At 40.7% G+C, this 19,444-nt stretch overlaps 1 protein-coding gene across 12 annotated transcripts in view; it reads left to right on the forward strand.

Moving 5' to 3' along the window:
* The window catches only part of PHLDB1 (pleckstrin homology like domain family B member 1), a 190,484-nt gene that overhangs the window by 131,519 nt on the left and 39,521 nt on the right, over positions 1 to 19,444 (forward strand). For 9 of the 12 annotated variants that reach the window (XM_068240824.1, XM_068240823.1, XM_068240826.1 and 6 more), the window contains 4 exons: positions 1,564 to 1,707; positions 1,957 to 2,094; positions 13,382 to 13,510; positions 17,310 to 17,465. In XM_068240824.1, the coding sequence (XP_068096925.1) occupies positions 1,564 to 1,707; positions 1,957 to 2,094; positions 13,382 to 13,510; positions 17,310 to 17,465 (567 nt within the window). The remainder of the gene's footprint in view (positions 1 to 1,563; positions 1,708 to 1,956; positions 2,095 to 13,381; positions 13,511 to 17,309; positions 17,466 to 19,444) is intronic. The other 3 variants (XM_068240828.1, XM_068240833.1, XM_068240834.1) reach the window with 1 other exon arrangement.

Raw genomic sequence — 19,444 nt, forward strand, 5'->3', positions numbered from 1 at the left:
ATCAATGTATTTTCAAGCTCTTTTGTATTTATTAACCACCAGCCGACCGCGTCACGCCGATGGGCGTGGCCATGGCGGCAGCCCCAGGACCACCTAACGCTGATTGGCGTAAGGTCCTGCAGGCCTTCTCTCTCCTCTCCGCCTTCAGTCTCCCAGCGGCTGAAGCCTATTACTGTAATTGGCTGACAGTGGGCGGTAGGGAGAGGGAAAAAATTGTAAAAAAAAATACACAAATTTAATATAAAAAATAAATATTGACTTCAAAATAAATAAACATTAGGGGAGCGATCAGACCCCACCAACAGAAAGCTCTGTTGGTGGGGAGAAAAGGGGGGAGGGGAATCAATTGTGTGCTAACATGCACGGCCCTGCAGCGAGGCCTTAAAGCTGCAGTGGCCTATTTCAGGAAAAATGGCTTGGTCTTTAGGGGGGCTTAATACTGCGGTCCTCAAGTGGTTAAAGACACTCAGACGTATTGCACAGGGCAAACAGGAGACACTGGCATAGCTTGACAAATGGTGCTCTCCTCTGAAGCATTGCTTTGTTTGCCCTGTGCAATATGTCTGAGTGTCTTTAATAAATACAAAAGAGCTTTAACTAAAATACATTGATGGTGCCAGCTTCTACTTTCTTTGCTCTTCCAGGCAGAGAAAAAAAAATGAACACAGCCTAGTTATTTGTGTGTTTGGCATTGTACATACACATGCCTATCTCATCAAGTCACCTCTGTTGTCCTTTAAGCCTTATCCTGCTGTCAGTGGAGCAGACTTCAAAATTACTCCCATCAACTACTATTTAATTAAAGGGAACCCGAAGTGAGAGGGATATGGAGTCTTCAATATATATATATATATATATATATATATATATATATATGTATATATATATATATATATTTATTTTAAACAAATATATTATCCTACTTGTAACATAATTTGTCCCCTGTCAGACATGTAATTCGGGGTCTGGCTATTGCTGGCACCTGAATTACAGTGACTTTAGGAGAAATTCCCTCAGTGGCGCTTTGGCAGTAATTAAAATTAAGGTCTATGGCGGTCGTCTTCTCTCTTTTGAAAAAGCTTTTTAACGTCCGCGATACTAGTGAGGTCTGTCTTGAGGGGATCGTCCATCTCTCCTTTGCCAAGCTGCCCTGCCTCACCATTCCTCCATACTGGGCTAAGTATCTTTTACACTATTGTCCACTTGTGCACTTTATCTCTATCTCTATAGACTGCTTCCACATTACTTCAGGGGTTGTTCTCATAACCTTGGTGGTGTTCATAGGCAATTAGTCAGTCAGGGCCGCAGCGCCACCTGCTGGCGTAGATTCAACCTACGCCGATCCGGTTAAAGAAAAAAATGTAAAATGATGTAGGAGAAAACTCAGGAAATATTGAATTGCATGTGGGCCTATGTATGTGTAGCAGGCAGATAGTAGCCATAACTGTGCGATAATAGAATATGCTAGATTCATTGCTTATTGCAGACCTAACATGCTGGAATGATTGTTTGAGACTTGCCCCTGTTGAAAATAATCTTACTCCTATCCTCTTCTTCATTTAGCGGGAGGACTCTGTGTCTCCTAGTGATGTAAACTCTGAATTGGGCACTTTGGAAGAACAACGCAGAGCAACAATAAGCCGCGTGGAGCAGCTGAAGAACAGAGTGACGGAGCTCGAGCAGCAGCTGCAGGAGAGCGCTCGAGAGGTTGGCGGAACAAGAAGTATTGTGCATGTAGCAGTAGTAGTAGAATACATTAGCCAGTCTGAGTGTTTAAACCTGTTCTGATGATCTTGGTATGGAGGTGATATGATCATTTTCTTACCGGTAGTTGTCAGACTTCATGCAGTAAAAGTGTAGTAGAGGTACAGGTAGGTTAGAGCAGTCTGTGCAGAAAGCCCTAACTGGCGGGAATATCACACCCAACTGTTGCTTGTGCTTCCTTCCTCTGTGCAGGCTGAGATGGAACGCGCCCTACTGCAGGGGGAAAGGGAAGCTGAGCTCTCCCAATTACAGCAGGAACAGAGGGTGGCTCAGCAAATACAGGACAATCTCCGCTCCCTGGAAAGCGAAATTCAGAAGGAAAAAGAAAAGGTATCATATCTTTTAAGGTTATGTTTCCACTTCCCCAATGTTCTGTCCTACCCTCACTCTTTCAAGCTCCTGATTATTCCTCTCAGCATCTCAAGCTTTCCACAGAAGGTGTAGAATATGTTCACTCAAACATTTCAGAGTTCTGAGGAATCGTTTGACAGAACCACAATGGAAAAACACTCAAGTCATTTTAGTACTGGATACTGTTACAGTCAAGCAGTGATGTTGTATACCTTTGTTTGGTGTCCTAAAATGGGCCTGAAATGCCTCTGGTTTCTGTGGTACAGGGAAAGGGGCAGGAAACAAACTACAGTATGTGCAACAAATGAGAGATTCAGCCATTGGTTCATCTGGGAATCAGAATATATGAAAAATAGGAGGAAGGGGAGGTATTGTATCAAGCGGGTGGGGTGAGTCTTCTGCCTTCTGCAAAAGGTTTACTTCCTGTCACTTTTTTATTGCCACAGAAGACAGAAAAGTCATAGGATGGTTGGTTTTAGGACACATAACCAAATCTGTATTGGAACAAAATCAGTATCCGTATCCAATAATAATATAAATTGTGTGTTTTTCACAGTAGCTGTCTTTTAATGGAAATATATACAAAACCCTGTTGGTACTAATTCAATTTAAATATAGTTGGGAGTGTGGTCTTTTTTAAGAAAAAGGAAAAGACAAAAAACCTTTTCGTCCTTTTAAGGGTTATCCACTCCACCCTTTCACAAGACTTTGTACATTATAGAAAGGACCATAGAGTAAAAAATTCATGCAGGATCTTCAGGTACAAAAATATCAAAACTTTATTGACACAAAAATAGATAGTCTATTAAAAATATCTCTGTAAGAGGTTCCTTGTAGATATTTCCAACACAGAATTCAGGCACACATATAAACTTAATTGTAGACTTAATGCATTTTATGGAAAAGGCAACGACACGTTCGTTTCGGGTATACAAGACCCTTCATCAGGCCAAACTGCAGAAAGTACTGTCTGTTAATTCTGTGGACAATGCATGATCAGAGCACCATCAATACAAGGAGACATCTGAACCAACCAGATGTACAGTGCACAATCCCAATGGCTGACATGTCACAAAGTGAACATCTCGTGCTGCGATGATGGAAGTGCCAATTTGGTACTAATTCAATGCCAGAGAGACCTGAAAGCAGCTCTTTTCAGAGGGTATCTTAGGAGGCTGCTTTTTTATCATTTTTTTTTTCCTGTAATTAAGTTACCTATTTTAACTCTTTTCAGTTTGAACATGCATTTTTCATAATTTACCATTTTTAGAAAGAACGTAAAGTATGTAATCAGTAGGATAAATACATTTAGAAGACATGACAACATTCTGGAGAAGCACATCTTAAACTACAGTCACATTTTTTTGAAGCAGGTCATTTTGGAGCGCACTCTTCCCATGCTACGCATGACCTGGGCACCGCCATAGACTTAATGCTAATATGTCTATGGCCGTGCAGCAGGATTTTAAATGTAATTCGGGTGCTGGCGATTATGTATTCCTTCTCCCTCCAAGTTGCTACAACTTGGAGTGGGAATAGTATTGTACACCACCCGGTATTGCAGCAGCAGGATAAGTTGTCTTTTGGTTCACGTACGCCACATTTTCCTCTCTGTTCTAATAGATTAGCGTCTCAGTCATAACTTCTAAGATCAACCTTAAAAAAGACGTTATTAAGAAGTTAGTATTTTATTTAGTATCATTTTGTCCTGGGAGCCTTATCTGTGTGCAGGAAAAAAGTAATTGTGTTTTCCTGACTGCAAATCTTTCTGATTGAACTGTATATTGCTATTTTATGCAAGATGGCTGCTTCCAGTATGCTTACTCTTACCAGGGGGAGGATTGTGATTTTCACACAGATGACATTAGTTTGGGTCAAGGCAGGTAGGATCACAATATAGACAAGGAGGTGTAAAACTGTAGTTCTGCTTTAATTTTTTTTTTACTTTTGTAAGACATTGTAAGGATTTATTTGTATATACAGTATGAATATTCTTTGAGGAGTTCTCGCATCCATCAAACGGTGGAGACATGGAGATCATTCTCTTGTACTGTATACTTTTTGACTGAACTACGTTGCTTTCAGAAGCAAACCTTTGTTTTGGGTTTTCTTGTGGGTTTTCTTTTATAAAACAGTCCTGCTGATTAGTCTGAAACCGCTGTATACAAGCTGGGCTCTTCAGTTCTGTATGTTTAAAGTCCATCTTTACCATCTAATGCTGGGAAGGGCCAATAGCTGCAACCCTCCTCGATGCTCCAGCACCAATATTGCAAAGAGACATCCGACTGGGTCTCTGAAGTCATGTGATAGAGTCATTGTGATACAGCAGCCTCTTAGTATTCTGCTATATCTTCTAGAAGATGGTTTAGCATGTTTGTATAGATATCTCACAGGCTCACCTGGGTTTACCAGCATTTTCTGACATTTACTTAATTGTAGCACACCTTCATCATTAATAATATTGATTTTTCAGCTGCTCATCCCACCTAGGTCATTGCATTCGTGCCCAATGGGGACAGGAGGGGACTGTGCAAGGTTCTCAGGTATTAAAGTGCCAGTGGTATGTTGGAAAGGAGAGTTAGATGTAGCCTTATTGTCCTTGCAAGAGGGAACAGGTACTCTTTAATCAGATACATCACACTTAAAGGGAACCTGAACTGAGTAAAATTATGTAAAATAAACACATGATGTAGCTGCAAATGAATATTGCATACTTACCTCACCGTCAGTTCCTCTCAGAGGCTCACCATTATCTTCTTACAGTGATCCCTTCCAGTTCTGACAATATTTTGTCAGAACTGAAATACACCAGTTGCTGTCAGTTATATATCAGCTGCTGTCAGTTACAACTGAATGTGCAAGGTAATGCCCATGTTTCCCTATGGCTCAAGTGGGTGATATTACAGTTTAACAGTGTGCTGACCAGGAAGCTGTTATGGAGTATTGGGCATGTTCAAAATGGAGGACAGAGAATTCCATCGCTCACAGTGGACAAACAGGACACAGGAGAGGAGAAAGAGATTGATGAGTAGATTACATAGGAGGTAAATATGATGTGTTTATGTTTATTTTGACTTTTAATTTTCAGTTCAGGTTCTCTTTAAAGGGACAGCTATACCAATAAGAGTAGTAATTGAAGAGCCAGTTATACATCAGACATTGAATTCCATATTTAATCTGCTGGGCATGTGACACTCCAGTCTGCAAATCCACAAAGCCTGGAAAAGCACGCTGAATCCAAGCCTTTTCTAACATTCAGAAAATCGGAGTTAATTTACCATATGTTTCTATTCAAAGTAACGTCTTCTAGCATATAAAGATTCTTTTTGTATGTTCTCTTATCTGTTTCCCATCTTGGAATCTGGCTTTCTAAAATTTCTGATCAAAATTTCATGTTCATTCTGCCTTAGGCTCGTCTTCCTGGAGGTCTGGCGCACATATGTTAACCCACATGGACACTTAATTACACACATAATCTCTCATGATTCACAAAGAAAACACTGGAAACTTGAAAGCATGTAATTTTCCTCCAGATATTGTTGCTTTTCTTGCACCACCAAAGCCCCTCCTTTATCCTCTCATTTATTATTATAGCTGTGGTGCTAGGTGCGGGGCATAGAAGGCAACCAAAATTTTAGTGGCCATTAGATTTGGGGATTTATATGGATTTAAAGTGGACCTGAACTCTTGCACATGACAGAAGGAAAACTTAGAGAAATGCAGACTATGTGTATTTAGAGAGTTTAGCCAGTCTGTCTCCCTTCTATGTGTCTAATCACAAGTTGTAATTTGATCTCTTTCCTGTGTCAGCTGACTGCCATGGCAGAGAAGCACAAGATGAAAGCACAAGATTTTACCAATATGTCTGCTTCCATGAAAGCAAGAAGTCGATATACTGCAGATTTATTGCAGGATTTGTATCAGCTGTAACAAAGACATTTACAATTTTTCACCACAGTGCCCCATTGAAAGATTATTATGCTGTTGCTTACTGGTATTTTTTAGAGCAGAGAGGAAATTCTGAGTTCAGGTCTGCTTTAACACCGGCGGATTCACCATGGAGAAGCCTTGCAAAGAGTTTTTCCTGCTGTCCTGCAATTTCGTGTTTTGGATTTGGGATGGAATTGAGGCTTCTGTTCCCAGAGTTTATTACTGCACATTTCAGTGAGCTTAGAAGTGGGTGTTTTTTTACTACTTACTGTCCTTCTTCACCAAATGCTAGTCTGCTGTAGCTGAGCCGCCAGGTTATTTTGTAATCATTTTATTGTAAGTTTCCAAGAACATAACATTTACGGAGCAGCTGTTCTATAAAACTCTCACTGTTAGTTCAAAGCAGGATTTTCTTTTAGCGTTTATGTTTTAGATTTCCAGTACAGTTGAGCAAACAGGATTTCACTGTCTGCAGTGGTGTAATCTGCTTGTAGGGGCTATCTACAAACTTTCCAGTGGCATCCACTCGCTTAATACACATACAGTTTTGTGTGCATTGAAGGATTGTGGGTCAGCACAACCACACACACATTCCTCAGATCATCCTTTTTACACTCTGCACTCACCGCATACATTGAAGTGTGCGTGAGCAAACATCTTCTGACATCTTTACATTGTTTTTAGATTATTTATTGGAAAGCATATTCTTAAAGGGTATCTACATTTTACCTTATTCCCCCCAACTCCTCTTTTCCTGTATAGTTATCCTACCTGCCTTTGGCTTAAAGTAATATGTATGAAAAATCACAATTCCATCCCCTGGTCACAGCGTACTGAAAGCTGCCATCTTGTATACCAATGTAGTATCCAGTTCAAATAAAAGGCTTTACAGTCAGTGTAACGTGCACAAAGAAAGCTGAATGCAGCACACTGATAAGGCAGGCACCCAGGAGAAAATGAAAGTAAACCCCTTTTTTTTTGTTCTTAAAATTTTTGTGTTGTGACTTTTGTAGCAGAGAGAATTTTTGACAGTCGATTTGCTTATAGCTACTATAATGTTAAAGTTTTGGTTTTGCCCACAATTCAGGCCATATTAGATCTTTCAGGCTTTGAGGGGTAAATACTGCCTAAATATGTGCTGTTTTTTAAGTGACTGTAATTTATGTTACATAGCAGTTCATAAAATGGTGTAGCTTTCATTTTGTAACTGTAGAATGGATTATATGGATCTTTTCATATCAAATTCCTAGCTTTACAAGGAAGGCAGGTAAATGCCTGTTAAGCATCATGAGTATGGAACCATTAATTGATAACTCGGATAACAAGAAAAAAATGTTGCATCAATTATAGCAGACCGAGAACAGCAATACTGGGAAAATAAATCATCCACAGATACCAGAAGGCTTTCTGTAAAGGAACAGTTTGCATCTATTGTACTAATTTTATAGAACCACCAGTATCAGAATATTACCGATCCTCTAGGAGGCTTGCTGCCTAAAGTTTAGAATAAGTTGGCCCCTGTGAGTATAATGTTGAAAATAATTGTTTCTACTTGTTAAGGTCTTAAGCCCCATCTACAAGATACGATTCTTTGTGCGATTTGATTACGATTCTATTTACGATCCGATTAAATCCGACATGTCCGATCGGGATTCCATTCGATTCAATTCGATTTGCCATTGTTTTGTAATGACAAATCGAATTGAATCGAATCCCGATCGGACATGTCGGATTTAATCGGATCGTAAATAGAATCGTATCGTGTAGATTGGGCTTTAGTAGTTGAATTGAGATGATTGTTAGTAATGGCAGAAACTTGACATAGTAGAGATTTGGGGATCCATTTACATGTTTAGATGAAAGGGAGGCAGTGCAGTATTGCATTTTTGAAACCATAGTGTTCTTGGTTTCACGTGACTGTTATGCATATATTTAGCTAAGCAGCCTGCTGATGATAGGTCAGTAGGATACTTTATTGTGGAAAAGCAAGAGAAGTGTTTTTATATGTGAAATCATTGAATGTGGTAACTTGAAAAAGCTCTCTATTAAAACAAAAAAAATGTCTACCTTTGATGTAATGGTGACAGCGTGAGATGAGTGCCTACCACTTTCATTCTCACCTGCTGCACTAGTGCAGAGATGCTGGGGTAGGTGGAAGGCCTGGAACATATCCAATGAGGGAAGGAGACGGGGCCAAGTGGCAGAAGAGTATCAGGCAATTCCAAAGCAGGCTAAAGACAAGAGAGCTGAGCCAAAAAGTTTAGATTAGTTGGAGGTAATGTACGCATTACTCACGCCACCAGCTTCCATCACAATCACTTCTATGCCTGCTGCTGTGTGGCCCAACCCTCCCCCTCTCGTGTCCTAGCCACATACACATTGAGCTTGATTCAATGAGGTTGGAGAACATAGGTGATCAAACAATCCTGGGCCTGAATTTCTTAAAGGGAACTGAGCATATTTTTTTTAATCTTCCAACAACTCCATAATTTGATAGGACCAAGCTCAGGGTTGTACTTTTTAGCACCTAATCCCAAACAAAAATCTAATCCAGCTTTAGTAAATCAGCCTCATTGTCTCCACATCTGTCACCAGTTCTGACCCTTCTTCTTTGCTCACCAGTGCTCCCCCTACCCAGCTAAATAATTATCCCATCCTGCTTAGCTGTCCTACCACTCAGCATTCAGTTCTTCCAACCCACACTGTCTGCTCCCTTCCTCACCTTTTCTACCCCAAACAGTGCATGCTGCTTCTTATCTCATGTGCCTGTCTTACTATTCACCAACCACATTTTGACCTGCGTGGAAAATTACTCCTACTTGTTCTTCCCAGAAATTAGGTTTCAGTTTTGGGGAATGGAACAGTAGTATAAAGGTCAAAGTGAGTGTGGCCACAAAAGTAAAGGTTGTGTGGCATTACTAAGCAAAGTTGTCAGCTAGGTCCACAAGGACCCACAATAGCCATCAATGTCCATTTACTGATGCAAAGTTTGCATGTTTGAGATTTTAAGAGCTGTTGTTCATTGCAAAAAGGGACAGAAAACCAAACAATGTCTATTTAGTTGCTATGAATAAATGTGTTTTTGTGTTTATACATGTAAATCGGATAACTATTGGAATTTTTGTAGCCATTGTTGGTTCTTTAGGGCCAGGGTACATGAATCACCTTGTAGTAGAGACTTGTAGCTGGCTATTCTACACATCTGTGCAACTACAGTATGCTGCTGGTTTGACATCTACCATCAAATGCATTAAGTAACTATGTTACAAGCCTCTTCTACATAGGCATGATATTGGCCTTAATTGTTGTTTTACTCAGTTTGGTGCCATACTGTAAGTAGCCTAAAATTCTAATTCTACTAACATCTAATTGAATGCATGGCCATGTTATTGCTATAAGTAATGCAGGTCAACTTAAAGTGAATTTACATTGTTGTATTGGAAAAGTTCATTTATTTAAACTTTGTATAAACTGAACAAACCACAGATGTGTATCCTGTAATATTTTTGTCATGTGACACATATCTCATTTCTGATTTTCTTTTTGGATCTGTGTGAACAGGTTTGCTGAAATAATAGCTGCGTTGTTTTCAAATATCTAAACAAAATACATAATGTACACCGCTCAAGTACAATAAACTAAAGTCCTCACACTTGCCAGTTGTGATGTCCAGTTTCCAGTCATACTATTCCAACTTCCAGAATCAGTTGAGGCAATCTAGAGATCCAACATCAGCTACCAGTTGGCACTACCTGCTGTGTTGGTGTTGTCTTTCCTTTCTTTTCTGTGAAATTGTGCCCTTAACCCGGAGTCCTGATAGATAGAACAGAACCTTGCATGAAAGCCCTGTGGGCTGATCAAAATAAAGGAGTTACTTAATGGAACAGTAAAAATGACCAACCTTACAATATGGCGAGTGCTTCAGTGCTAACAGTGCTACAACTCTGAAACACTGCGACTGACACTGGTAAGAATGCTGTCACTGGAAGCTGGACATAGGGCAGGTAAGAATAAATGCTTTTCTTTATGTTCTTTATGTTTTTTTCTTAATTGTTCATTGGGAGACACAGCATTGCTGGTGGAGAACCAAATAGTAGACCTTTTGATTCAAAACAGGGTGGACTCTCTTATGTGTATTTGATAGCCTATTTTAGAGGTGGGAAACTCAAAATGTTGACATCATGGCCTGAAGATTAAATAACAAAGTACCATGGTTTGTCTCCATGACAAGGGTCAAAAGGAGTCGACACACTGATGCTCCCTTGAGCTATCTAGAAGCCATTTTATATCTACCAATACCACTAGTAATGTGTAGCCTCAAGATCACAAGGCCGGATGGCCCAGCAACCATTTAGACTACCCTAGACATGCCCTACAGAACCTAATATCCTTCAGTAGCTTCACTTGATGAAGGAAAAGATTGAGGTTCCCCAACTTACCTGACATACCAACTCAAGGACTGCTCGCCAATTTTTAATGTACTTTGTGCTTGAATTTGACAATGTGGCTGTTGAAACCTATGTTCTGAATGTGTCCTTAACACATTGGTTATTATGACACCACAGTTGGTTCACCTGCTAGTGGGAGCAACAACCAGTATGGTTGGTGTGCCTTTCAACTTGGCTTTTATGAGAACTCGCGCTATCAGTGGTGGAAAGTCATAAACCCAAGGGATTGTCTTGGAAGCTACTTCTCACTGCAGGTTCCTGGTCTAAAGATGAACTATGAAACTTTATAGTTTGAATCAGGAGGCCATGATGGTGATGTCTGAAGTTCCCCACTTCTGAGAAAGCCTATCCAATACTCCTGTGACAGTAGGACATATTCACTCAGGGCCCACCTTTTGGCTCAAAATGTCTGCCGTATGGTTCTCAATTGATTACGTTATGTCCCCTAATGAACTGAAGAGGTAAGGATTTTGTGGTGAGTACAAATAAAACTTCCCTCCTCACAGGTTTCTTTTTTTTTACTACATTGTATAGTGATGCTGCTTCTTTTAATGTATATCATATGTTAAACAGCCACAAATGATTGTACTGCAGTTCCCTCTGGCCGTAACGCTGAGATGATTAATGTCCTGTGGTGACATCACAGTTATTGTCTCCTGTCTACTCTGCTTTCCTACTTTTCTCTTGGTAGACACTTGTATTTGTTAATTTCCATGATGTTGAAGCTTTAGTTCAGGACCACTTTTCATTAAGGAAAGTGAGAGGTTATTAGTTTATTTAAAAAAACGATTTAATATATGTTTTCGTTTTTGCATTTTAAAATGTTAATCTGGTACATGAAATCAAAGGCGCTGATCTCCCACATAGTGAGGTACACCAGGCTGCTCAACTTCTTCTGCCCATAGCCAGTCAGAACCAGCCTACGTTAAGTGATATTGTCCATGTAGTGGTATGGTGGGCTATGACTGTACTGTATGCTTACAACTAAATCTCTGTGTGTTACTAATTGCCCAGCAAGCTCATAGTGAACCAAAACTCCTAGGAGTGTGTAAGGGGCTAAAAGGGACCAAAAAGCTCTCTTACAAAAATGTCATACTAAGGAGAAGTTTGCCTTCTTAAAATAGAAGATATTTGCTATTATTCAGGTTGAAGAGAGCATATGAGGTCTCCCACAATGTGTCACTGCTGAATACACAAATTGTCCCTGAAAGCTAAACGCCAGAACCGTACTTAATTATACAGAGCCACTCCAACCTGAATAATTGCAAATACCTTCTGTTTTAAGAAGGTAATTTTCTCTAGATGAGGCTAACAGCCATGCCATGAAAGGTTGTAAGTCATAAATGAGGGGGGAGGGGGCTGCAATGGGCAAGACAGTTGGATGTGATCTCTTCCGCTACATGGATATCGCGGTGTCCCATTGTGCCCAATTCAATTCATTTTTTCTCCTAAGTTCACTCCTAGGTGAAATTTTCACATCTTATCAATAAAATACCCAGCGAAATAAACTACTCAATCATTTTGACAGTACTTGTTGGTATTTTTCCAGTTGCGGAATGCTGAACAGTTATTTTACACAAATCAATAATTATCTCCTAGGAGAAAAAGTGAATTAAATAAGGGCCTTGGCTCCATTTGCCTGAAGGGAAGGAGTGAGTAGTGTGATGCGTAGTCACAAACAAATAGGGGTTGATTCACTATCACTATAGCTCCCCTTTCTGCACGCTTAGCGTGCCTTATCAGAGTTAATGTGCCTTGTCAGAGTTAATGTGCCTTATCAGAGTTAATGTACCTTATCAGTGTTATGTTGCCTTATCAGAGTAGCATAGCGAGCACTACAAACTTATGCCTGCAAATTGGCAATGACGAGAGCTCCCCTCGTCCTGCCCTGATCCCCTGCGGGTCTAATCACTTTAAAGGACATTATCCCCGCACTTTGATTGGCCCATAGGCTGCCTGTCACTTGACAGGAAACTTGACAGGCAGCCTATTGCGCCAGTCAACGTGTGAGGATAATGTCCTTTAAAGGAATTTGACCCGCAGCGGCTCAGGGCTGGACGAGCGGCGCTCTCATCATTGCCGATTAGCAGGCAAGTTTGTAGCGGTCGCTATGCTACTCTGAGAAGGCACGCTAACACTGATAAGGCATGTTAACTCTGATAAGGCACGCTAACTCTGATAAGGCGCGCTAAGCGTGCAGTAAGGGGAGCTATAGTGATAGTGAATCAACCTCACAGTGTAGATTAGCACTTGTGATTTGATTATGGTGCTACATTTTGAAATGCAACCACGTCAAAATGACCAACCTATGACAAACATTCTGAAAACATGGTCCTGAACTGGGGCTTTAAAGCTGAACTCAGGCACTGGCATAATGATATCAGTGAGTGGGTCTTGCATCTTTATTAAAGTAATTGTTTTGATCTTTGTGGCAGAATAATAACCAATAAGACTTTAGTTCATCAAACGCTATATAGTCCCAGCTGAGACTGTGCTTTCCTCCGAAACATCAAACCTGGCAGAGCACAGTCCCATGTAACCAAACGTCATGCTGTGCTAATTCCCCTCTGTGTATTAACAAGACTCATGCTCCGTAATATCCGGGCATGGACTATTAGATGAGTAACAGTGCTGCTGCCAGAAACGATCATGTGACCTGAACTATTTCTGGGTTGGGGAAGTAAACACTAGCAGAGACGTTTTTGTTAATGAATGATTTGGGGGCATCATTAACTTCAAGCTATGCGGAGTTCAGCTTTGAGTATTCATACTGCCTCTTTTTTCCCTTCTAATGTTCTTGTATCTATCCTAAACTAGCTGTGCATGGCTGAGGTTATAGTGCAGTACCTGTCCCCCATTTTGTCTTTTGGCTTTCCCCCGGGATTAAGATGCGAGAGAAGCTGGAGCAGCAGAGGATGGAACTGCAGAGTGTTCAGCTTTCTCATCATGATCTGCAGCGGCAACTCCATAATTGCCCTGAAGCTCTAAGGGAACAGGTGCAATGTCAGCTCATCCGGGTCAGTGTGTCAATCAATAGTGGGCTCTCTCTGGCACAGCTTTCTGCCTCATTCTTCTCCATTGGCTATATGTCTGTATTATATGACCCTATGCCCTGCTTATGTATTCCTACCTGCACACCTCCTGCCATTGTCTGCCTTCCTTCTCTCTGATTAATGGACCAATATGTATATTTGTATTAGAATCATGAATGTATGTGTGTGTTGTTTGCATATTTTCTTTTCTTACTAGCATTTATCATATATCATTTTTTTTCTGTTCGCATTTCTTTCAGTTCATTCATATGTTTATAAGCTAAATTCTTTTTCTGATTGGACATATGCTTTGCGCTTGTCCTCTTTTCTTCCTGCAAAACCACGCAACACTAATATAACGTAACTATGGCGGCATTTAAACCCTTTCTCCTACTAATGATTCATCCCGAACCTCTGTCCTATCCTTCATGCACCAATTTGCTGGTCACGTTTTGATGCACACTTTAATAAGATAAGTACCCAAAGTATTTTGTTTTTGATTCAATGATTTGCCTTATATAACACCCCAGCGCAAATAGCCCTGCCCACTATTGTGCATAACACGCCACATGGTTAATTACTGGACATTGTTACCATAATTGCCAGCAATAAATATCTGCTTGTTTTGCTGTTGCAGACCTCTCTGTTTGCCCTAAATATATTTTTCCTTTTTTTTTATTTCGTAGCTATGAAGAAGTGACAGGGACTAAACCACATGGACTGAATCATATTTAGAAAGGGAGATATTCCTATCTCCCATTTATGATTTTTTTTAAAAACCTTTCCAGAACAGTTAGAACTGTTTAGGTGACCATGTAAATCAAAATTTAAAGGAGCTATCTTTAGGTGGTTTACCATATTTATTTACCATATTTATTTAGCATGGGCGCACTAACTATGAGCTCCTGGTTGCTGTTACAGGGGGGATCCCTATGTGCTCCTCCCTGCTGGTACAGGGGGGATCCCTATGTGCTCCTGTCTGCTGGTACAGGGGGATTCCTATGTGCTCCTGTCTGCTGGTACAGGGGGATCCCTATGTGCTCCTGCCTGCTTATACAGGGGGATCCCTATGTGCTCCTCCCTGCTGGTACAGGGGGGATCCCTATGTGCTCCTGTCTGCTGGTACAGGGGGATTCCTATGTGCTCCTGTCTGCTGGTACAGGGGGATCCCTATGTGCTCCTGCCTGCTTATACAGGGGGATCCCTATGTGCTCCTCCCTGCTGGTACAGGGGGGATCCCTATGTGCTCTTGCCTGCTTATACAGGGGGATCCCTATGTGCTCTTGCCTGCTGGTAGAGGGGGATCTCTATGAGCTCCTGGTTTCAGGTAGTTAGAACTTTGTGTTCCTACTTTAGCTGCAGGTGGATGGACATCTTTGTAGTCCTTGCAGCAGGTACTAGGAGGTATCTACATGTTCCTAACTGCAGGAGCACAAGCTATGTGCTTTTTGTGACAGGTGCAGGGTGGTATATTTGTTTTTGCAGCAGGTACAGGGAGATCTCTATGTGCTCCCAACTGCAGTTACAGGGAGGTCTATTTTTTCCACACTGCAGGCACAGGGAGGTCTCTTATGTCTGCCTGGCTGCTGGCTTTGGGGAATCTCTATGCTTGTCTGGCCGAAGCAATTGGTTTTGGCTTGTCTGGCCGAAGCAATTGGTTTTGGCGCACGGTGCTCACCGCCAATCGCCAAAACTAGGCGCCAATGTAGCAGTAATGTTATACTGTGCGGGGCGTGTAGGGGTAATTTGGGGTCCCAGTGATTGCCAGACCCCGAATTACATCTCCCTCCGAGTTGCGACATCTCGGGGAGGTGGGGGTAGTATTTTACGCTGGTGCGGATTTCAGCGGCAGCAGGGTGAGCCGCCATTCAGCTCACCCTGTGCCCTGCTCACGTACGCATAACCCCAAACATTTTTGATCCCTTTCTACATTGTCCAAAACTTGTACTTGGATGATTTTTGTTGCATGATCAACATTCTCTGATGCATAGAACACTGGCATACACAGTAATGATTGCCAGTGCAAAATGCAGCCCTCACAAATATATTAGTACTTTCTTACAAAAGATGGAGAATAACACATAGTTGTCCCTGTTTATCATCATATACTGCCTGTAGACTTTAAGCAGAGAAATAACAGCTCCCCACTTATTCACAAGTGAGTTTGTAATGCACTATGATATGTTTTCAAGTAATATTTTGCTTTCTCTTCTCTGTGGACTTTTATGTACACCTTTTTGTATCAGAATCTTATTGCAATTGTACACACACTCTCTGTGACACATACCTATGGAAAATGGGTTGGACACTGTTCAAAAGCATGGCTATTTCAATGTTAACTGATAACTAACCACCACTAACTTAGAGGGATACTGTGTAGACAATTGGGTTATTGCTTGTGTTAATGATGGGGTATTGCTTGTATTGCTAGTCATCATTTTTTAGTAGTCACTGTTTTTGAGATTATCATACAGGCATATTTGCCATGCTTTCCATTAATATTTATATATGCAAAATTAGCAACAACTAATTTTACCCCTGAACTTTACATACCAATCTGAAAAAAATAATAAGTGGAATAAAATGCTACAAAAACCTTAACATGAACAGCAACCAACTGGAACTGAATATATTTTTATTGTCATCATTATACCTACTTTTTTTTTTTACTGATTTTTTTGTTATTTCCATCCCCGATCAGTATTGTTCGCAAGGAGTGAAGGAAAAACTTGCCAACTTGCATTGACAGCTTAAAAAAAACTCCAAACATTTTTTTTGTAGTACAGTGGAAATGTTTATAGTGGTGTCTGGATCCTCTTAAAGGAGATGTCCGTTATATTGCTTTTTCACTTTGGAAAATTGGAAAGACTTCACTTTATCCAGAGTATCCCAAAGGCAGAAACAGGATGCCTGCTCCGACAGATGGTAGGGACACCCCAATAAATTACCTCAGGACACACCATGGCTGTCAAGATTGACTAGGAGAATCTGTGAGGAGGGAAACTCGCAACCACCCAATAGTTTGGTTGCAGTTGCCTCCTGCATAAAATTCAATAAACAACCATTCTGTGAGAGCTGTTAACTGCAACTTGTCCCTTATTACATGTAAATTGTATATAAATAATCCTAAAATGGCTCCATACTTGATGACAAATAGAAATGGGCAAGAATTTTACTATGAAAAGTGCCTTGTAAATGTGTGCATAGTATTTTGACATACGATAGCTGTTATCTTTTTGTTTGACAAGTGCGTTTCCATTTTCTTGTGTATGCTTCATTATTTTTCACTTGAAATCACAAGAAAATATGTTTCAGTAGCACTTTATAGACATATACACCAAAGCAAATTGATAATTTATGCATTCGGCCTTGTCCATATATTGGTTTGAACATGTATTCATTATATATTTTGACTTCCTTTCAAAACCTTTTTATAAATGGATACAACAGCCATCTTGTTCTCCTTTACTTGCTGTTACCGCAACCACGGTTCTTTAGTTGAATTCTTTGCCAACAGATATCTATTTTCTGTGCTTGCTTGTACGATTTTATCATGTTGGACTGGCGATTGTTTATAAATTGGTAAAATCTGCTTCTCTGCACTCAAGAACACAGTTCTTGGCAATTCTTCCATACTGCTTTCTTTTTTGTATCTATCTCATGTCGATCTTCATATCATTTCACTGTTGGCATTATTGGTGATAGTTATGGTGATTTATTATAATAGTTCCTGGTGGTGTTGTTTAGTGTGAATAATATTGAATACCATTGTAAATTAATGCAGGAATCTGAGCATCTTGAGGGCCAAATGAAGCTGTTTGAAGATCTAGAGTTTCAACAGCTTGAGAATGAGAGTCGCTTAGAAGAAGAGAGAGAGACCAGGAGCCACCAGTTACTACAGAACAAGGGAGAGTGCCAGCAGAGAATTACTCATAGGAAGGTAAAAGTGATATCAGCTTAGCACAAGTACATGGTCAAGAAGTGGAGGTGTTACTAAGGTGTGAGTGTAAATAAAAACGTGAGTCTGTCATGTAAAAAATTTACAGGATTTACAGGATGTCTGTGAGTGGCAATGGGGAGCTTTACAATACAAGCAAGTGTAAAATGTATTCTTATTAATGGATATGTGAGAGGGATATGAAGGCTGCCATGTTTACTTTGTTTTAACCACTCCGCGTTTCTGGGTTTTACCCCTTAAGGTTCCTGACAATTTTGGCATTTCAGTGTTGCTATTGAGATATACATATATAGATATAATATTGCTTTTTTCAGGATAACATAGTCTTTCTTTGGTTAATATTTTTTCCAAGAATTATTTGATTTTATAGTCTTCCTACAGGGAGAAAATGCAGACAATATTTCTCCCTTCCTATTTTTCACATGACATGTGCCATTTTATTCTTAATGTGACACTGTTACTTTAATAAACTTAAAAAAAAACCTTTTAACTTTTGTTGGCATTGGTAGAGTTTCTGACCCTTCTCCATCCAGTCCAAAACAGGAAAAATAAACCTTTTGGGGTGGAGTTTGTCTTTTAACCTCTTAACTGTTCCATAAAACTAACTAATTGGCCCAACCACTGGTAATCTAAAACTAAACCATGATATCTCCAAACCCTAATCAATAACCCCTCTCTAATCCTAATTTAAAGTTGAACCTTTCTGCATCTTCCTAAAGGTGGCCATACACTGATAGATTTGCAGCAGATTCGACCATCAGATAGATTTCTGTCAGATGCCTGTCAAGTTGAATGTGACAGGAAGCTATCTGATGTGTGCCACACACTAGAAACAGATTTTCAATAGATTTCAGAATGAAATCTATTGGAAATTGATCTAAATGAATTATTGTACCATTAGATCCAATGCAACTCTATGGGCCATCAATCTGCTGGCAGCACCAGATCCACCTAGATTTTCCATCCTGTCAGATAGATCAAATTGACCGAAATCGGCTTCAAATCGGTCGATCAATGGCTGAAATTGACCAGTGTATGATCCCCTTAACCTCCTTGGCGGTAACCCCGTGTGTGACACGGGGTAAGCCGCCGGAGGGTGCCGCTCAGGCCCTGCTGGGCCGATTTTCATAATTTTTGCTTTGCTGGACGCAGCTAGCACTTTGCTAGCTGCGCCAGCACTCTGATCGCCGCCGGCCCCTGCCCGATCGCCGCTATCTGCTGCGGCGCGGGCCCCCCCCCCCCCTCCAGACCCCAGCGCTGCCTGGCCAATCAGTGCCAGGCAGCGCCGAGGGGTGGCCCGGGACTCCCAATGACGTCCCGACGTCAGTGACGTCGGTGACGTCATCCCGCCCCGTCGCCATGGCGACGGGGGAAGCCCTCCAGGAAATCCCGTTCTATGAACGGGATTTCCTGATCGGAGATCGCCGAAGGCGATCGAAGCGGGCGGGGGGATGCCGCTCAGCAGCGGCTATCATGTAGCGAGCCCTCGGCTCGCTACATGATAAAAAAAAAAAAAAAATTTTAAAAAACTGCTGCGCTCCCTCCTGGCGGTATTTTTCATACCGCCAAGGAGGTTAAAGAGACACTGAAGCAAAAAAAAATATGATATAATGAATTGGTTGTGTACTATGAATAAATACTAGAAGATTAGCAGCAAAGAAAATATTCTCATATTTTTATTTTCAGGTATATAGTTTGCATCATTCTCTAATATGTGCAGATACACAACACTCAGCATTCAAAATGAATCTTTCAGAGCAGTCTGTGAACCTATGACCTCTCCTCTGGCAGAGAAAAAGAAAATTGTTCACTAACAGTTGAGATAATAAAAGTCAGAAAACAGCCCTCTCCACGACTTTGAAAGTCGTAGAGCTTAATGGCTTTTTTGCAAAGAGATAACAACTGGAGTTTCTTAACTCTTCCTGTACTGAAAACAATTAGACTGGTGTATCTGATCTTAA

The sequence above is a fragment of the Hyperolius riggenbachi genome, chromosome 6, assembly GCF_040937935.1.
Source record: "Hyperolius riggenbachi isolate aHypRig1 chromosome 6, aHypRig1.pri, whole genome shotgun sequence".
NCBI lineage: Eukaryota > Metazoa > Chordata > Amphibia > Anura > Hyperoliidae > Hyperolius > Hyperolius riggenbachi.